A 20,422-nucleotide genomic window follows, 5' to 3' on the forward strand; every position below is an offset into this window, starting at 1 on the left:
CACATGTAAGCAATTAATAATAAATAAGACATATGTTGTATAGACCTGCTGTGCACAAAGCATATTCCAAGAAGAATTCAGATGCTCACATTAATACACCATTTTAATCATCCAACTGATGTGGTTAAATGGAAAAAATTTTAAAAATATGCTAAACTGTCACAAAAGCCATTCAGCGTATATACCACAGGGTATTTTGCTGAAAGTCATATGCAAGTAAGATAAAGTCTGGAATGCATATATAATTGTGACCACATTGCTCCAAAAAATATGGTAACACCAGTATCTGTGCAAAGAATGTAATTTCTAAGTATAATGTACATGTCATATAATGGCAATTTAAATTAAAATAGCTAACTACTTATGGTTAGAATTGGTTATGTGAAGGTCTAATTTATATTTTAAAATTTAAAAAAAAATCACTAAATTTTACCCAGGACTATTTTTTCAGTTTAACAGTAAAACATTTACCCCAGATTCCTTGTGGGAATTATGGGGAAGTACAATCAATGTGCAAATACAAAGCTCACCTTCATGCAAAAATCAAACAAATATATAATAAACAAATAGATCAAACAATTAAATTGTAGCAGAGACCCTAAAACCTACATAAGGATAGCTTAGCTATATTTTAACCAAAAAAACTTGATGAATCAAGATTATATTATTTTCTATAACATTTCTGAACATCTTAAATCCTAATTAAGAGCTCATCAGTACATCATACTAATTGTACATACTACTATTATATGTTACAGCTTAATAATGGCAAAGATGAGCATTTCAGTTAAAATATTTTGCAGTTTTCTTAATTTGGCATTTTGGTCACAACAGCTATGCAAAAATTATTAGTTACAAACAATTCATAATGTGATACTGCTCATTCTAAATGTATATAATACATAATCACAGTCATTTCATTTTAAAGTAATTTAAAAAATTTTCACAAAGATTGACACTAACCTTGATCTTTTTGACATATTAATCCATGCTTATACGCTTCACAATCTTCATGATACCACTTGCCAGTTAAATGGTAGATATGATTATTAGACATCAAAGTGCATTGCAGAACACCTTGGTAATTACTCGTGCCTTTTCTAACATCCACACCCTGTATTGATAATCAAATAATATCAAAAGTTAACATTAAAAAGCTGTAAAACCAAGGTGCTGAAAAATATAACAATACGTAAGAGAGAAACATAAGTAGTGTAACTCTTTGCAGAGGGCAGCACAGTGGCACAGTAGTTAATACTGTTGTGTCATTGCTCAAAGAAACAGAGCTCAAACCCCAGTCTGTTCACTGCTTTTTGTATCTCTTTGGATAATCTGGTTTTCCTTTTGCATTCAAAAATTTGAGTGTTGGCTTAACTTGAGACTCTTAACAGCTTTAGTGTAAGTCAGTGTGGTTATGTGAGCAAGAGTGTTCTGTAATAGATACTACATGAAGTAATAGTGCTTAAATGGAAATTCCGGAATTAAAAGACATTTTAAACTGGACTTCAAATCATTCGATTTTATAGAACATGAAAGAGAAAAAAACAAACTTTCATTTTGGTTTGGTTCTCAAATTTGAATATTACAGCATACTTTAATATAAAGATACTTACATAATCTAAATTCTCTGGTTCTACAGGGGACCAGTTTGTATAAATAACAGGCTTTCCATTCACCCATTTTGGAGGCTCATTATTTTGAAGACCAATCCAGACACTTGTATCTGTTTCAATCAGCAACATTGTCAAAAAAGCTGTATTTGAAAAAACAATACTAATGAATCAAAAGTAGTGTATAACACAAAATAAACAAAAATAAAGTGTTAAAGTTATTTAAAACTGCTTATGCTTATTATTATTGAATCCAAGGATTTAGGGGAGTTAGTTTTGAAATGTGGACACTTTTTTCAATATAGAGACAGACCTTAAAGTAAATACACGACTTTAAATTAAAAAATTGGTGCCTGAATCGTACTGTATTTGATTAGAAACCAACATGAGCGTTTAGAGAAATTCACTATCCTAGGATGATGACTTTAGGACTGATGCCCTAACTGCTTTCAGAATGCTGTATCTTGTCTTTAACTTCAGGCAACACCTACTTTTGACAATAGTACACAATTCTACGCATCCATTCACCCTTCTAATTTCTAACTCATTTATTCAGTTTAGGATCACAAGGATCCACTACCTATCTGGCTTTTTTGGACACAAATCAGGAAAAAGCTGTAAGTGATACACAACTCTATCGCAGGACATACTCCTGCATGCAAATACACACAGGATAAATTTACAGCTGTCAGACAACCTAAACTCTATGTCTTTAGGATTTGGAAGTATACTGTAACTGTGGCAATTGGAAAAATGTCCAGGCTCCACACAGACAGTTTCTGGGTCTGGAAATCAAACCTTGGAGTTTTGAGGAAGCAGCATTAACCACTGAGCCACCATGCTGCCTTATAATTATTTGAACATTCTTATTTCAAATACACAAACATAAAACCAGAAACCAGTTACAAATCAAATTTCTTTTACTAGATGAAAAAATCAATACTACTTTAAAGATGCAGTTGTTTCGTCATATTTTTTCACATAATCACTAAAAAACATTTATTTATTTTTGTTACAAAAGGAACACATGATATAGTTTGCAACTTTTCTCTTCCTAATGTTAGCAAAATAAATTAAAGTCTTAGGTTTATTTTGTAACAAAATCCAAACAAATCATTAGCTTAACAGTCACAGCATGAAACCAACTTTCATGTTTTTATTTTATCTTAGACATTTAATTATTGTTTAATTATTTTTACACTTTTCATATGTTTCTAGCCTTATATAAAACCTACTTTGAGACTTAATACAAATATTACAGTGCATAGCTGTAAGCAGCAAAGGTGTCCACATATGGGCATAACTTATCACCCCTAGGTCTTATTTCGACAAATAGATATACATGAAAGGCACTACATATTTGATTGATATATATAGATAGATACTTCTTAACACTCCTGGGAAAATATGTTTCCCCCAATACACTAGTGTGGACAAGGCTACATGAGATATGCAGCTGGAGTGAGCATCCTTGCTGAGGACCTCAGGGGCTGCTAAAAAGATCTCAGACAGCTTCTGAAATGGAGGTGATTCTGAGGTATGCGTGTTATGTACTGGAAGTACTCCCAAGTCTAACTTTACTAGAGGTCACTCCTCTTCACCCAGAGAATTCAGAGTTGGGAGAGTAGGAGGACAACACTCTCCTGGGGTGTGGGAGGAGGATAAAAAAAATGGACTATTGTCTGTATTTTACTAACAAGTATCTTCTGGAGATATATACAGTGTGGCAGACGGCGGGGTCCATGCCTGGCCGGGACATCCCTTCGCTATATGTTCAGGGGGAGCAGCCATGGACTGTGCAATACCTCCCCCTGGACACTAGATGGCAGCCCCCCGGGTTGGAGCGGTGTCTCAGTTTCCCACAATGCCCACCTGGAGCACTTCTGGGTGGTCTACAAAAGGAGCCAGCAGCCACCACTAAGGGGCCAGAGTCGGGAGGAGGAAGATGAAGCTTGGAGGAGGAGTGGTGGTGCAAAAGAGGCCTGTGTGTGTGTTGGTGTTTTTGTCTGCTTTGGGACTGTGTTGTGCATGTGGGACATGGGGAAGATGTGTCCCACAGGTGAAGAAAAATAAAAGTTTCTTGTTTTTTATACGTGCCTCCGGTGTGAGTCTGTGTCGGGTCAGGCGCCTATATAGCACCTTTTGTTACAACAGTAAGACGGCATGTGGTTAAATAAAAGAAGTCTTTTCAAGCCAGAAACTTGTGTTGTGTGGTTGTAGTCTTGATCCTGAAGCTGGAGATGCCCCCTGTTGTTCACATTATTTTATCATAAAGTTTAGGTTTTTTAATATTCTTCATATGCCACATTTATGTATGGGTTTGCTTTCATCCATACCATCATCTCTAAAATCACATAATATTTTATAACAGGATTTACACGGCTTGATTTCAACTCTTGTAAATGTAATTATATTCATTACAAATTTCTATAAGAGTAACTAGCATAGAAAGAAATACTTTCTAGACTACAATTCCTTATTATAGAGTCATACGTACACCAGTTAAATTAAACCCTTTAAATAAAGTATCTGTAAACAATGAGCTCAGGTTTAAATATGAAGATTTTTTTATTAGTTTTATAAAAAAAAATGAAACAAAATATATCTTTTAAAATTACCTTGTTCTATCTCATTATCTATAGAAACAAGTGATGCTTCATGTGATTTGCAGAAGAGTTGTGCTTCATTCCAGGTTTTTAGTTCTTCACGTCTTTTTGGGGAATGCAAGAAAATGCACTGTTATGAAATAATAAATACACAAAAGTTTTAAGTTTTATGTACAATATTTGAATATTTTTACAAAGTTTTGTAATAGCCCAATGCATTATAATAATTACTATAATTCCCAATGCCATTATAATAATTACTATATTGTAGTGTACTTTGATAAATATTTATATTGCTTTATAATATTTAGAGATTATCATACAAGAAAAAATCAAAACTATATTAATATATCCATTTTGAATAATTTTGTATTCATATATTATACACTAATATTTGAAGGATGTCTGAATACATTCTTTGTATGAAAATATGCTGTAGAAATAAATGTTGCTGAATACATCATACAGAAACTTATTTGTAGGAAGTTTAACCTTTGAAAATGGTAATCCTGATATTTATTTCATAAGCAATCAGTGTGTTCATTTTTTCCACAGTTACAAGAACAAGAGGAAAACTGATGACGTGTTCTTTCTCAAAGGAAAGTGCTGAGCTTCACACACTGGCCGCTTCTCACAAACTACACGATTGGCTGCTCCCTACTATCCCTCGTGCTTTTTTGTGACAAAAATGGGCATGGCTAACAAGTTTGCTGGCTGCTATTTTTAGATCTTTAGCCACATACTGATGGGAATTTAGCTTGTTTTTTGATGTGAGCTCCTGTCATTTGGCTGCATTTACTAAGATAAATACTTCAGCACCTCATTCTGTTGTACTTCCAGTTCAGTATATGCAGCTCAGGCCTGCCATGATACTATAATTTAGTTAACTATGTTTAAGAATTGAATCAATGAATACATTAAACAGATTTATTAATCACATGCACACATATAAAAACAACAGACAGAGAGAGAGAGAGAGATTAAGTCGTTTAAAATTAAATTTGGAAAGACATTTTTTATACACACAGATGTAAGCTGTTTTACAACTGTCAGGCTTACTGCCAACTACCACGTGCTTCACCTGCACAATAGGATGAATTCTTCATTTTGCTTTGTACAATATAGATTTGACTGAAATTTGAGTTTTGCAGACAAAGCGCTATTATGCCATCTTTGTGGTCTCTGACTGGAAATGAAAATCGAGGTAAAAATGCCTACCAGTACCCAGAGACTGATAAAATACTACACATTCTTCCCATCTCTGTATATTGTTTTTTCCTTCTTATGGTACTGGCTCTGTATGAGCCAGAGGCACTCTGTAACAACAAGTAAATTTAACATTGTGTGTTGCACAGAGCCATGAGTCACAGAGATCTGTATGTGGAATGGCTGTGAAGTTCACAATACACCTATGTACTAATAAAAAATAAAAGATTTGAGGATGCAAAGATTGTTTTTTAGTTCCACCACTGCTTTACAATCTGCAGTTCACATGCTCAAATGTATCATACTGACTCCTGTGCTATACAGTAAAAGTAAGTTATTTACACAAATGCATTTTAAAAAATATTTTTGCATCCAGGTTAGTAAAATCCAACAGCATTTAATGCAATACCTAAAAATATCATTATGTTTTCTTCAATTTTAGAGGGAAGTGCTCAGCCTCAAACACTAGCTACTTCCCTCAAGCCACACATGAAGTATCTCCATGTCATCCCTCAGGATTTCTTTATCAAAAATGGACATGGCTGAATAATGTGATGGCTAGCTGCTATTTTTAGAAATGCAGATTGCGATTTTTTTCTGAGTGAGCTGGGCAGCACAAAGGTAAAGGGAGTAACACTGCCACTTTACCAGTCTAGTGCCCTAGGTTCAAATTCTGGGTCTGGTTATTGTCCATGTGGTATTTGCAAGTTTTCCTTATGTCAGTGTGGAGACAATTCTTCGGCCCTAAAAGATGCTATGAAGGAAAATGAGCAGTGAAGTAAAGTGCACAGCCAATCTCATTTTTAAATAGCCGAATCTCACAATCTGAAATATGTTCTGAATTCTCAAGACAAAGATCAATACTCAGTAGCACTATTGGCTAGAAAAATGAACATATTCACTAAGTTTAAATGTCTTGAATCAAAACGGTTGCTTTTGTTTTCATGTTGGACCCTAGTGTCCTTTACCTTGATTATAAAGCACAATAGCAGGGTAGGTATGTTTCTAAATTAACAAAAAATGCTTTACTTTCAATCACAATTTCAAGTAGGAAATTAATATATACCATTACTGTGAAGAAATAACTTTGAATTGAAAAATAACAAAATTATCCATTAAGAAGATTGGAACATTTTATGTTGTTTTTGGCTATATTCACAGAAATAATCATTTATGTTAGGACCTCATTCTATGATATTTAAAGTACCAAGAATGAGGTGAAACAGTATAAAGCCCTGCTGCAAGGTCAGTGTCAATGTTCAGCTCTGTCATGTTATTACCCCTAAGGAAAGACAAGTATCTCTTAATCCGCATAGAATGCTATGAGTACAGATGTTAAATATGAAAACATTTTTTTAAATACTCGAAATCAACCAAAGTGGAATGGAGGAAGCCAAATTTTAAAACTAACCTTGTGGCCAAAATATAGCCATCTTTCAGGACAGCCTCCTATTAAGTGTGGTTCTCTGGGTATTTCCACAACAGATATTGTTTGGCGCTTACAGGCATAAAATTGAATTCTACTGCATTTATCTTCAGCCCACTGACCTTTTGGGTAGAAACAAAAACAGTAATGTCTAAACTTTCTAGATAAAGGAAAGGAAAACATTTGACTACACTTTGAAGAAAACTATAACTTTAAAGACTACAGTACTGTCAATATTTTAGAGTCTTAAATTTAAAACTAATGTTTCTCAATAAAATAAACATGCTGTTGTCATTCCTAGTACCTTCAGATATAGCTGGTTACAGGGTTGGTTAGAGGTACAGTACATACAGGTAAGAATGGAATAAGTAGTAATGAAACAGGTCAGTGAGAGGTCCCTGCCCGGCTCCCCACTCCTGATGTCACGCTTCTCCCTCCCCTCGGCCCGCAGCCTCTGTCTCGGATTAGCAGGAATATATCACTCCTGCAAGCAAATTATGATTCTTAGCACAATGAGAGAAATTGCAAAATCAACTGGAATGTTTAAGTAAATTCTTAAAAAAAACCTGATCTAAATCCACTATATAGTTTTCTCGTTCGCTAGCTAAGCAGAGGTTTGGTTACGCCCTGAGGCTGCCCTGCCCCCCTCCTCTCGGCCCACTGCATCTCTCTTGGATTCGCACAAATAAATCGGTACCGCAAGCGTATTATGATACTTAGCACAATGAGAGAAGTCACATAATCAACCTGAATGTTCAAGCTAATTATATCTGTTAAGTAGTTTTCTCGTGAAAAGCGGACAGATATACAGACAGACAGACAGATAGACATTTGATTTTATATATAGAGAGATGAGGAAAGAGGCCTATATATTGTGTATCCATCATGAGTTTGCAAGACAAGTTGATCAAAGCTGTCTGATGTCAAACTAAGATTTTCACTTTATACAAGTAGTTTATTTATTATCTATTCTTTATATTTTAATAAAATTCTATGTTATTACTTATGCATCACACAGCTATAATACATGGAATCTTCAAAGAAGATGTAAGACTTTCTAGTAAGCTCATAATTGTTTGAAAGCATTTTTTTAAATGCCCCATACAAAAATAATCACCCACAATTATTGGTACTGTAAATACAGACCTACTACATCATTTATTGTTCCTTAGTAAGGAATGAGTATTAGTCAAGCTCCCTGAATTTGGTCATTTAATGATTGTAGGTACCTGTGAATTTCATTTAATTCAGTTTATTACTATAAAGCTACATTTGTTTAAAAGAAAAGAATGTAGGAGCACTGAGGCTTCTTTACAAAACATGCTACAATATACTTTTAAAGAGCTACTAAATTTGGGGAAGTGTGCAACAACCTCTACAAGTAACTGCATTAAATAAAATTATGTACTTAATAATTCAATACACTATGGCCAAACATTTGGGAGACCTGACTATCACATGTACAGTATATGTGCTTGTTGTACATTCCATTGAAAAATGATGGGCACTAATATGGAGTTGCCTCCTCTTTTGTGGCTGTAACAGCATCTACTCATCTGAGAAGGTTTCCACAAGAATATGGAGTGTATCTGTGGGAATTTGTGTCCATTCAGCCAAAAGAGCATTTGTAAGGTGAGGTACTGATGAAGAATAAGAAGACCTGACCCGCACAGGTGTTCAATAGGGTTGAGATCAGAGCTTTGTGCAGGACACTCAGGTTCCTCCACACAAAACTTGTTAAACCATGTCTTTATGGATATGGCTTTGTGCATTGAGGCAATCTTGCTGGAGCCGAAAAGGCCTTCCCCAAACTGTTGCCACCAAGTTGGAAGTGCACAATTGTCTAAAACGGCTTTTTTGCTGTAGTAATAACAGTACCTTTCACTGATGATAATAATAATAATAATAATAAATTTTATTTATACAAAGGAGCCTAGCCCCAAAACCTAAAAAACAGCCCCAGACTGTTATCCCTACTTCACCTAACTTTTTACAGTAGGCAATCTGCAGTCTGGAAGATAGCCTTCCCCTGCATCTGCCAAACCCAACTTCTCCTTCAGCCTGCCAGTTAGTGAAGTGTAATTCATTACTCTACAGAACACATTTCAACTTGTCCAGAATCCAATTTAAACCAATCAAGCTGAATGCTTGGCATTGCACATAGTGATCTTAAGCATGTGTGGAGTTGCTTAGCCACGGAAACCCATTTAAGGAAGCTCCCAATGCACAGTGCTTGATTTTGTGCACCTCCTTACAATGGGTGCAGCTAAAACACTGGAGCTCAATAAATGGAGAGGTGTCCACATACTTTTGGCCACATAGTGCATATACTTACTTAAAATGTATATTCACTTATTATATTCTGTGTGACTCATTTAGATAAAATAAGTACAGTGCTTTCTTTTTTATCACATCTAATTGCAATTCAAGTAACATTAGTGATTCTTAAACTATTTACCAGTGCGACCCTCTTGAACATGTTTGAAGAAAACAAAGTTCCAAAAGCGGGGGACATTTTAAGAAAACATTTTTGTAAACTTTGATTCAAAGCAGTCAAGTCTTTGATTAAACAGTGTATGCTAATGAAGATAAACATGGATATCAGAACAGATAAACTCAAACACCACTTTCTTACCTGTCTGTGTTGACATTGAGACACAAATATCATTCTTCAGTGGCAACTGTAGAAAATTCATAGCTCCCCAGTTTTCATACTCAACAGGAGAGCCGTCCATCCAGCTGTTTTCAACATATAAAATTAGTAAATACATGGAGAAATTCCTTCAAATTCCCTTGTATCATTTTGACACCCATGGCTATACTTACCGAAACTGAGAGCTGCTTAAATCTTTGGACAATCCAATCCATATCCTTTCTTTATTTGGAAATGACTACAAAGGCAAACAGTAATTGCATCGTTTTAAAAGCAAATGCCATTAAATATCAAATATTAATGCACACTATCTTTTAGCAATGTTGCTTCATTAATACAGTAAGCAGGTATCAGGGCATGTTCACACTAATTGTAATTTCTATGGAATGCATCTTCAAACTGGTTATTACAATTTAAATACATTGACAAATAATGAATATTTGAAGTACTTGATAATATTATAACCACTTGTTTGATTATTTTTCATTTTTGTTTGATTAATGTACTGTAAAATGTTTTTCTCTGCTTTAACTTACCTTTTTAATTCTACCAAGAAGGAAAGCGAGTTCTTCAGGCGTATGTATGGATACCAAATCAGAACCTAAAAGCTTACAAACCAAAGCAGCATCATCCCAAGGGAGATCTAACATCGAAAACAGATATTCTGCTCCTCTGAAAAAAACCCAGGGTTCTAATTCTGGAAAATAATAAAAATACATACATAAGGCATAGTAGAAAATAATACATTTTATACCCCCTTATGATTGCATGGTTTAACATATTTAGATATATTTGACCTACACTTACTCCTAACAGTAAATAAATGTAACTTTACAACTGAAATGTTTCACTTTTCCATTAGTATTTAAAGGTAAACATCAGCCAACAGTCAATCAAGTCCAGAAAGTGCTTAAGAAGTGCTTGATTCACCAATTTGCTTTATCTGCTTTGCAGTAATAGCTTCTCATTCACGCACTGTTTAGTTGCTTTGGCCAATTTGTTCTTACAGGACTGCTTAAACTGAGACATGTATGAGAGGTTTCTTATAGTTTTTCAGTATGGACTTTGATGTGGTCAGTCAAAAATCCTGACGTTCATAATTTTCAGTCATTCTACCTTAATAAGTCTGAATGTGCATTTGCATCATTATTCTGTTGCAAGATCTACTTCTGTATTAGCTTTATTTTCTTTTTGAATACTTCAACACAAAGTAGAATTCATGGTATATCTGGTAACAAAGAAGTCATAAGACAGAAAAGTAAACCATGTCAATTACCCAAGCACACACTACTTGGTATTAGCAGTAATTTTTAGAAACCTATTCATAAATGGAATCCATATACAGTAAATGAATGAATAAATCAAACATCAGCCCTTCAAATACTTTCAGAAAAAAAAAAACAATACACTAAGTGGAAAATGCACAACCAATGCCATTCAGAATACATTAACTGCCTGGTGGAGTCTGCAAAAGCAAAACATTTGAAAATGCACTATGTGCTGCCACATTTTTCAATTCTGATGCTGAAATATAATATACTAGCAACTTGGTGCGCGCTACACTGCGCGTTGGATGACCACAGTTGAAGGACTCAATCGTAAGGACCTCTCATCGGGAGTCTCATTGACACTTTCGCCTCTTTCTTTCGCGATCACTGCGTAATCTGTCTTGTCTCTCTGTAGGGGTTTCAGTTGCCTTTCGTTGTGCGGCAGAGACGTGCCGTTGAGCTAATCTGTGTGAATGCTGAGTGTCCTTGTTTCTTGCGAGCGACTGTCGCGCCTTTGCCACTTTGCTTCGTGATCACGCCGTAATGTGTCCTCTCTCGCAGTAGCAGGTTTAGTTGCATTTCGTTTTCGGCATTGTTCCGTAAGGTCTCCCCCGTACAAGTGCACATGGGTAGCTGAAGACGGAAAGGCATAGTGAAATACATGAATTGGTGATTAGGGGAACCACCCGACTCAGATGCGGGGCTCGAAATACTCAAGTGCACATGTTATTTATAATATAATTATTTTTTTTGTTATGAACTTCCCCAAAAGAGTTGATCCCTGTAAATAGTTAATAGTATATGAACAATATAATATGTTGTAGTACGGGCACACCTCATAACCTGCATACACCACGTGTTTGGCTGTAACACCAGAAGCGCGGTGGACGTTGTAAGGGTAGGTTGTGGTTTCTTTTTCTTTCGTGATTTTTTTATTTCATTTTATTGATTATTTATTAGGCAGAGGGGAGAAGACGTTAATGTGACGCTCTGTCTATTTCTTTACTTTTGTTTTGAGAAGATTTTCGGGAACAGGAAAAATAAAAGGAAAGGGGAAAGACCGGAGGGGGGTAAGCAGGAATTCTGAGAGGGGACGGACTGAGGCTTTTCTACGGGGCGGCTATACAGCCAAAAGGAACACGGATCTGGACACGGACACCGCGCTGGGCTTTTATTATATAGATTAAACAAATACTTGATTGATATGAGGGCCATCTGATCAAAGTAAATGTTTGACCACATTTCACAAAACCAAATAAATCCACTTGTGACTTGTTTCTTAGAAGCACTTTACTATAGAACTTTTTGTTTCACTGATATTTGCCATAGCAAGAGAGGACTATACACCTTGAATGTTTCTTTTAATCCTGTCTGGGTGGCAACATTTTTTCAAAAGGTGTTTTTTTGCAATCTGCATGGCATATATTACCAATTAGACTTCATGAGTAAAAGTGTGAAGAATTTTCCTTTACCTGATCTATAAAAGATTAAAAAAAACCTGCATGGTATCTGGTCTAAAGATTTTGGCAATTCTCAAAGAAGCACGATGATAAAAAAATTAGTGCTGCTATCCCACCACTTTGGACTCCTGGATTTAAACCTTTTGTGAGTTTTGCACATCCTCTCTTTGTTCACAATGCATATCCTTAATACATACTGTACATGTTACACTATGCTAGCAACTCTAATCTGACTTTGTGGAATCAGAGTAACAGAATAGTGGCAGTTTATAAAGCAGTTTATAAATTGGACTGATAATTAGATACAATTCTAATGTTATTTCAATTCACTGGAACATGGCTATCATTCATTATAAGCAAAACAACAGTAGGATATGAATTGATACTACATTTGCACGTAGCTAATGCTATGCTTATTGAAACTCAGACATTTTCTACTATTGTAAAAAAGTATATAAGTACTTTATGCTTTCTGTTAAGTAAATATAAAATGGACCACTTTTTGATGGTTTCTTCTATTTTTTAACATGCCAACATTGCAGTACTGGCTTTTAGTTCCACATAAACTTGAACCTCTGACTTAAATGTGAAGCATGTCATATATTTCATCTCAGTACTGGATGAAAGGGATTTTAACAATTTTTGTATATTTTCAATTTGTCAGTTTGCATTTTGTTTTGGTATATTTTATATTTTAAAAAATAAAAGAAAAAAATACATTTGATTAAATATTCACTCTTTTTGTGCTATTGGTACAGTGAGAAGGTCATATCACTGTTAGTATGTTGTACAGATAACAGCATTATACTTATTTATAGCTCATTACAGTTCATAATTTGTTACTTTAAACATGAATAAAATTAAAAACACACACCCTTGGCTTCACATATAAACATAAACTGCATGGTGTCATATACTAATGGGAAAAAAAGAAAGTGTGCAATCTGAAATGAAAATGCCAGTCACAAGAATATATACCCAAAGTTTGCCGTACCACTAGAAGTCTAAACCAATTAAATCAACATACAATATACACTCACCTAAAGGATTATTAGGAACACCTGTTCAATTTCTCATTAATGCAATTATCTAATCAACCAATCACATGGCAGTTGCTTCAATGCATTTAGGGGTGTGGTCCTGGTCAAGACAATCTCCTGAACTCCAAACTGAATGTCAGAATGGGAAAGAAAGATGATTTAAGCAATTTTGAGCGTGGCATGGTTGTTGGTGCCAGCCGGGCCGGTCTGAGTATTTCACAATCTGCTCAGTTACTGGGATTTTCACGCACAACCATTTCTAGGGTTTACAAAGAATGGTGTGAAAAGGGAAAAACATCCAGTATGCAGCAGTCCTGTGGGCGAAAATGCCTTGTTGATGCTAGAGGTCAGAGGAGAATGGGCCGACTGATTCAAGCTGATAGAAGAGCAACTTTGACTGAAATAACCACTCGTTACAACCGAGGTATGCAGCAAAGCATTTGTGAAGCCACAACCCGCACAACCTTGAGGCGGATGGGCTACAACAGCAGAAGACCCCACCGGGTACCACTCATCTCCACTACAAATAGGAAAAAGAGGCTACAATTTGCACGAGCTCACCAAAATTGGACAGTTGAAGACTTGGAAAAATGTTGCCTGGTCTGATGAGTCTCGATTTCTGTTGAGACATTCAAATGGTAGAGTCAGAATTTGGCGTAAACAGAATGAGAACATGGATCCATCATGCCTTGTTACCACTGTGCAGGCTGGTGGTGGTGGTGTAATGGTGTGGGGGATGTTTTCTTGGCACACTTTAGGCCCCTTAGTGCCAATTGGGCATCGTTTAAATGCCACGGGCTACCTGAGCATTGTTTCTGACCATGTCCATCCCTTCATGACCACCATGTATCCATCCTCTGATGGCTACTTCCAGCAGGATAATGCACCATGTCACAAAGCTCGAATCATTTCAAATTGGTTTCTTGAACATGACAATGAGTTCATTGTACTAAAATGGCCCCCACAGTCACCAGATCTCAACCCAATAGAGCATCTTTGGGATGTAGTGGAACGGGAGCTTTGTGTCCTGGATGTGCATCCCACAAATCTCCATCAACTGCAGAGTTTTTTGAATCAATGCCACGTAGAATCAAGGCAGTTCTGAAGGCGAAAGGGGGTCAAACACCGTATTAGTATGGTGTTCCTAATAATCCTTTAGGTGAGTGTATATACATGATATTATATACCAATACTAGCACTTTTTAATACCACTATTTTAACATTTGATGTAAATATAGAATAACTTTTATTTTATTACCAAAAACAGACATTCAGTAAACACAGTTGAATTTCATTCATTTCTCATTTGCTTTACACATCACACTTTGAAAGGATTCACTCTGGCTAACTGGCTGCAACACAAAAAAAACAGACAACTTCAAAAGGTAGGTCTGTTTCGTCTATCACAAACACATTCACATAAATGCATTTTCTAGGTCAAATTATGCTCTATAAAGAAAGAAAGAAAGAAAGAGAAAGAAAGAACGAACTTTGTCACTGAGTGGAAATGCATGGCAAAAATTAAATTACACTAGCAGGCATAAGACTGTGATGAAATTACCACTTGGATGCAGTGTCAGTGAATCATGTAGTGTGAATTCTTTCCTTGAGTCAACCTGAGTCCATGTCATTATACTGTAATAGAAAGCAGGTATCCCTTCAGGAAATTCACATGATTTTTGAAAATTCTGGAATTGAAAAACACCATCACAGTGCCGTTGATGTAATTTGTTATGTGTATTATCAGACATTTTACTTCTAAATACTTCCTGTGTACCATAATGAGTTCATTACATTGCTATACATAACTTGTGTGTCTGTTAGTTTTGTTAGTATGTTCTGTTGACTAGTCCCATGAATGAGGACTTCTTTTACATCCAGTGTTGTTGGCTGTATTATTGAATGATTTGTAAATGTTATGACGTTCATGATATAACACTACTCTTGCTATTCTCCATTACTAGGCCTTTTACAAAGGAATACAGTTCAAAGTAATAAAATTACAAAGTTAGTGGTATTGCTTATTGTTGTCAAGTACTTAAGAGAAAATATGCATATGCTACCAGTATGCAAATAAGACTCCAAAAATATTTACTAATATAAATTTAGAGGCACATATTGGTCACAAAAGGTTTTCACCTGGCTAGTTACACTGATTATATGAATTCTATATAAAAAATAAAAGCATATTTTTGGATATGCTACCATTTCAAAAGACGTTAGGAAAAATGATAAACTTGTAATGTTTAATTTTGTATAATTCTGATACGTAAAGCAGTAATAATAAATTGAGAATGATAAACAACGTTGCACAATTTGTTAGGACTTTGCTTGAGCTTATTATCCTCTTTAGCATTATGTTTACCCCTAGAAAACGAGTCAAAAATGTTACACTTTTTTTTCAACATGAAAGGTATTTCTAGCGTCCACTGCTGTACTGATGCAGATTTAGTACATCTCCTTTGTGTGATATGTTTTGAGACAATCACTAACTCACAACTCAATGTTGCAATTAGGACAATAGAAGCATATTTCTTTGTACACTTTTCTTAGGATATATTATTCTGTTGTTTGTGTACGATAGGGTAAAATGTCAGTCCCTGATATGCATGATCAATGCCACCCAGGGCTTTGTGACTTCCATATTTCCCCTAAAACAAATATTGACAGTTACTGCACTTTAAACAGTGCTTACGAGGCTAACATCTTTCTTGTTCTCGCACTTTATCACAATCATTTTGCCTCTTTGTCACACAGCTACTGTTGCACCACAATGAAGCTTCACACAATCAAATTCATGAACCATATCATGACGCTTCGTCTAAGAGTGAAGTATTTATCAGTTTCACTGTCTAATCAATGTCAATGTCTAATTCACATTGCCTTTATGACTTTTCATTTGCCATCGTGTTTTTTGTTGGAGTTTTCACCCTATTCATGAGTTGCCTTACAGTTTACCTTACAGTAAAGTAATAAATATTCATTTTTTTTGCAGCATGTTGTTATTTCATCCACTAGAGGCAGCAGAATATTGCCTGGAGAGTTCTTCTGGCTTAACACAATAAATTATATTATTACATGTCTGCCAAAGTCTAACTCAGGTTTACCCGCAATTACCTTGAATTTCAAGCTTGAGTCACATTCAGTGTTAGCACCAAGAAGGTTGTTCTTTCATAACTGTAACATGACCATTACAGTACACGGAATTCTTTTGATTTAATTTATTAAAATCATTTTGCCACTGTTTAATTTCTTACATCAATTATATTATTGCCTAAGCATCATCTGACATTCAAAAAATGTACAAATACTTGCTATATACTTTATTCTTAAACTAAATGTTGCCAAAAGGTGTTTTTACATACCTAAGGCAGTTTTCCCAAATAAGTCTTTAGTTTCCTTGTTGTCTTCACTCTTTCATTATTAAAATATGCAACAAGTATGCGCTAAAGGAAGCACCACTATGCACAAAGCAGGAATCAGATTCTGATCACAGTTTTGACTCTGTTAAAAATTAAGCATTTCATTTTAAGTACTGTTTAATGTCATATAGTTAAAAATGTAGCCTATAAATAGGCTTGTGGTGGCAGAATGGCTTTCATTCACAGCTGATTTCAATTCAAGTAATGTAAAAATAGCTTTGATTGATCTGTGTTCGTGCTTGTTTTCTTAAACATACACTTTTCCAAAGTATACCCAATAGAGTAATACCCAATAATTACCAAATGAAAAATAACCATGAATATAAAATGAACAATTCTAGCATAGAATAACTATCAATATTACCCTATTACCTTACAAAAGAAGAAAAGTAACTGGACTAAGTTCCCATTCTAGCTATTCATATGACGTAAAACCCAGTAATTCGTTAAAATTATCTAAAGTAAAAATTCAATCTAAGTCAAGACAGAGGTAAAGAATTTAGGGGTAACTATTGACTCTTACCTGAATTTTAAATCGTGTATTAATCAGATTACTAGGGCAGCATTTTTTCACTTAAGAAATATAGCAAAAGATAGATCTCTTATAAGTTTGCAAGATGCTGAGAAATGAGTTCAGGCTTTTGTTTTCAGTTGGCTAGATTACTGTAACGAACTCCTCTCAGGACTACCAAAAAAAAGACATCAACCAATTGCAACAAGTGCGGAATGCAGCTGCTAGAATCTTCACTCGGAAAAGAAAATCCAAGCACATCTCTCCAGTTCTGATGTCACTACACTGGTTACCTGTGTCTTTTAGAATTGACTTTAAAATACTGTTTATGGTTTACAAAGCCTTAAATAATCTACTCCATCCTATATTTCAGAATGCCTCTCAGCTTACACTCCAAATTGTAACCTTAGATCTTCAAATGACTGTCTGCTTATAATTCCAAGAGCTAAACTTAAAAGAAGTGGTGAGGCGGCCTTCTGCTATTATGAACCTAAAATCTGGAATAGTTTGCCAATAGGAATTCACCAGGCTAAAACGGTGGCGCACTTTAACAACTGCTAAAAACACATTAATTTAACATGGCTTTCTCATTGCTTCATTTTAGTTTAACCCTGATATTCTGTATACACATTTAATTATTATTATTATTATTCCTGGTGGCTCCGTAAGCCTCCGTATTAACCCCTACTTTCTCTTTTGTTCTTTTTCCGGTTTTCTGTGGTGGCCAACCCCACCACCTGATCAAAGCACCATGATGTCCCTAAATTGATGGATTAAAGGCCAGAAGTCCACACACTATCATCATCAAGTTCTTCCATGAGAACCCTGAATACAATATGGACTGATTGAGATCATTTACGTTAGGTAGAATGCCTAGAGGGGGCTGAGCAGTCCTGTGGCCTCGAAACCCCTGCAGAGTTTTTTTTTGGCTCTCTGGAGTTTTTTTTTTTGGTTTTTCTGTCCTCCATGGCCATCAGACCTTACTTTTATTCTATGTTAATTAGTGTTCCCTAATTCTATTTTCTTATTTATTTTGTCTTTTATCTCTTTCTTCATCATGTAAAGCACTTTGAGCTACATCTTTTGGATGAAAATGTGCCATATAAATAAATGTTGTTGTTGTAAACAACTAACAGCTTGGAAAGGTACTGATTTATTGCATAACAGGAATACCAAAGGTGACAAAGGGCAGGAATATATCATCGACGGGTACACATTACTTAGGAAACACAGGAAAAATCAAAAAGGTGGGGGAGTCACCATTTATATAAAATAGAATTTAAGTGCAAGTCTTCTTCAATAGGATGGTGATCACAGCTTAGCGAGGATGTTTGGATTTAAGCATCATCAGGAGTCGAGGTCTCATATTAGGAGTGTTACAGACTCCATAATGCAGAAAATAGTGTCAAAAGTTTAGAGTGGGATATTATAGTCAAAGGGGACTTTAATTACCCAAATATTAAATATGCTAGCCTTTCATAGCACAATACAAAAACAGGAACTTTGGAAGCAATGTGATTAAACCACTGAGATCTAGTGACCACATTACAGTATATTTAATTTTGTTTTGATAGGTTATACGTTCAAAAACGAGAAAAGCTTTATTTTAGCAGTGCAGGTTTTGAGCAGATGTGACAAAGCCAAATAAGATAAATTAGGGTAAACTTTTGAATGTGCAGAAAGCTGCAGGCCAAGTTTATCTCAGCATTCTGAAGTTTCCTGAAATTAAAGAGAACTCAGTGGTAGATAAATAAGGAGCTAAAAAGTAAGTTACAAAAGAAAAAAACAGCTGCATGAGGCATATAATAACTTCATTTCTAACTGTAGGGCAAATGAGAGCAATGATTAAAAGGGAAATATTGCAGAAAATGCAAAAGATATCCAAAAGAGATTCATTCAGTATTTAAGTAGTAAAAAACAGTCAAGGAAGAGGTAAAGAGTATTAGGAATGGAAAGGTATGCTAGAATAAATAGCAAAAAAGCAAAGGCTTTGAAGTTGCCTGTTATTCAACTTTATACAGTACATGGGAAGAAGTGGATAACCTCTCAGCAGTAGCAAGTACTAAGGAGGTACTGAGTGATCTAGAAATTGTTTGAGGTAGAAGTGCTGCTTAGATTATATACGCTGAAATCTATCACATTACCAGGAGCAGATAACACTTAACTTCAAGTGACTGAGTAGTCAGTGAGAGTTTATTTTATTTATATAAATATATAATATACATCAATATACGTGGGGGAGGGATTCCTGGAATTGTTAATAAAAAAGAAAAACCTTTATCATAAAACATACAGCAATTCCCTTTTAGTCACTTTGAAAATATTCTCTTTGAAATGTAATATTTGTACAATAAAGTGCTGAGGCACCTATGATAAAGTAACTGGAAAAAACATCTGGAGAAGTGGTACACCCAAAACTAGACTTTTCGAAATGACAACACGCACTGCATTGTCGGTAAATGAGTTTTTTTTACCTAAAACAATGTAGTCGTTGCTTTATACCTCCTGTATTTTCCAGATCTTGTTCTCTATAGCCTTGTTTGGTTTCTAAAATTGAGACTGAAGGAAAGAATATTTGCTACCATGAAATAATTCCATGAAAAAAAACTGGGAGGCTATAGACATGGCAAGAAAAGAAAAATACAGGAAATGTTTCCAGGTATGAGAAAAGCAGTGAGACAAGTGTATGGCATTTCAAGAATATTTTGAAGGTCATTAAAAGGGAACAGAGGTAAGCTTTAAAACAAAGGTTTTGTGGTTTGTTTTTTTCTGTTTTAACAATTCTAGGAATTTTTGCGCCACCCCCACCCCCCATATAAATAAACCTTGCCACACAATTTTAGAAAATCACTGCAAAATTCCTAAATACTGTAGGCTACCAAATACTATACTGTTGTATAAAAAAGGCAATTGAGCTGATATGTGTATAAAAGGTAAATTAATGCAAACAAGTTTTAACAAAAAGATCAAGCAGCACATAGAACAAGAGTATTACCAAAGAGCTAAAATGTGTTCAGTCAGGGAAGGTTGTGTTTCATTAATATGCAGGAATTCTATAAGAAGTCAACAAAAACATTTAATAAGAGAGGTGCATGTGATATTATTTATGCTGAATTTCAGAAGGCGTTTGATAAAGTCTCACATGAAAGGTTAGTAATCAAACTAAAAGAGGTGGTAATTCGAGGTGTATTGTGCAGGTGGGGTCAATATTGGCTCAGAC

General features: G+C 35.2%; 1 protein-coding gene across 2 annotated transcripts in view; it reads right to left on the reverse strand.

Annotated features, from left to right (window-relative positions):
* Positions 1-20,422, reverse strand: part of pla2r1 (phospholipase A2 receptor 1) — a 129,482-nt gene that overhangs the window by 33,185 nt on the left and 75,875 nt on the right. For both annotated transcript variants that reach the window (XR_005634155.1, XM_039757472.1), the window contains exons 17-23: positions 10,038-10,198; positions 9,675-9,739; positions 9,484-9,587; positions 6,834-6,970; positions 4,229-4,346; positions 1,614-1,753; positions 964-1,114 (exon numbers count right to left, since the gene is read on the reverse strand). Coding sequence is in view for 1 of the 2 variants with exons in the window: in XM_039757472.1 (XP_039613406.1) it covers positions 964-1,114; positions 1,614-1,753; positions 4,229-4,346; positions 6,834-6,970; positions 9,484-9,587; positions 9,675-9,739; positions 10,038-10,198 (876 nt within the window). In the remaining variant the exon portion in view is untranslated. The remainder of the gene's footprint in view (positions 1-963; positions 1,115-1,613; positions 1,754-4,228; positions 4,347-6,833; positions 6,971-9,483; positions 9,588-9,674; positions 9,740-10,037; positions 10,199-20,422) is intronic.

The sequence above is a fragment of the Polypterus senegalus genome, chromosome 6 (genome assembly GCF_016835505.1).
Source record: "Polypterus senegalus isolate Bchr_013 chromosome 6, ASM1683550v1, whole genome shotgun sequence".
Classification (NCBI taxonomy): Eukaryota; Metazoa; Chordata; class Cladistia; order Polypteriformes; family Polypteridae; genus Polypterus; species Polypterus senegalus.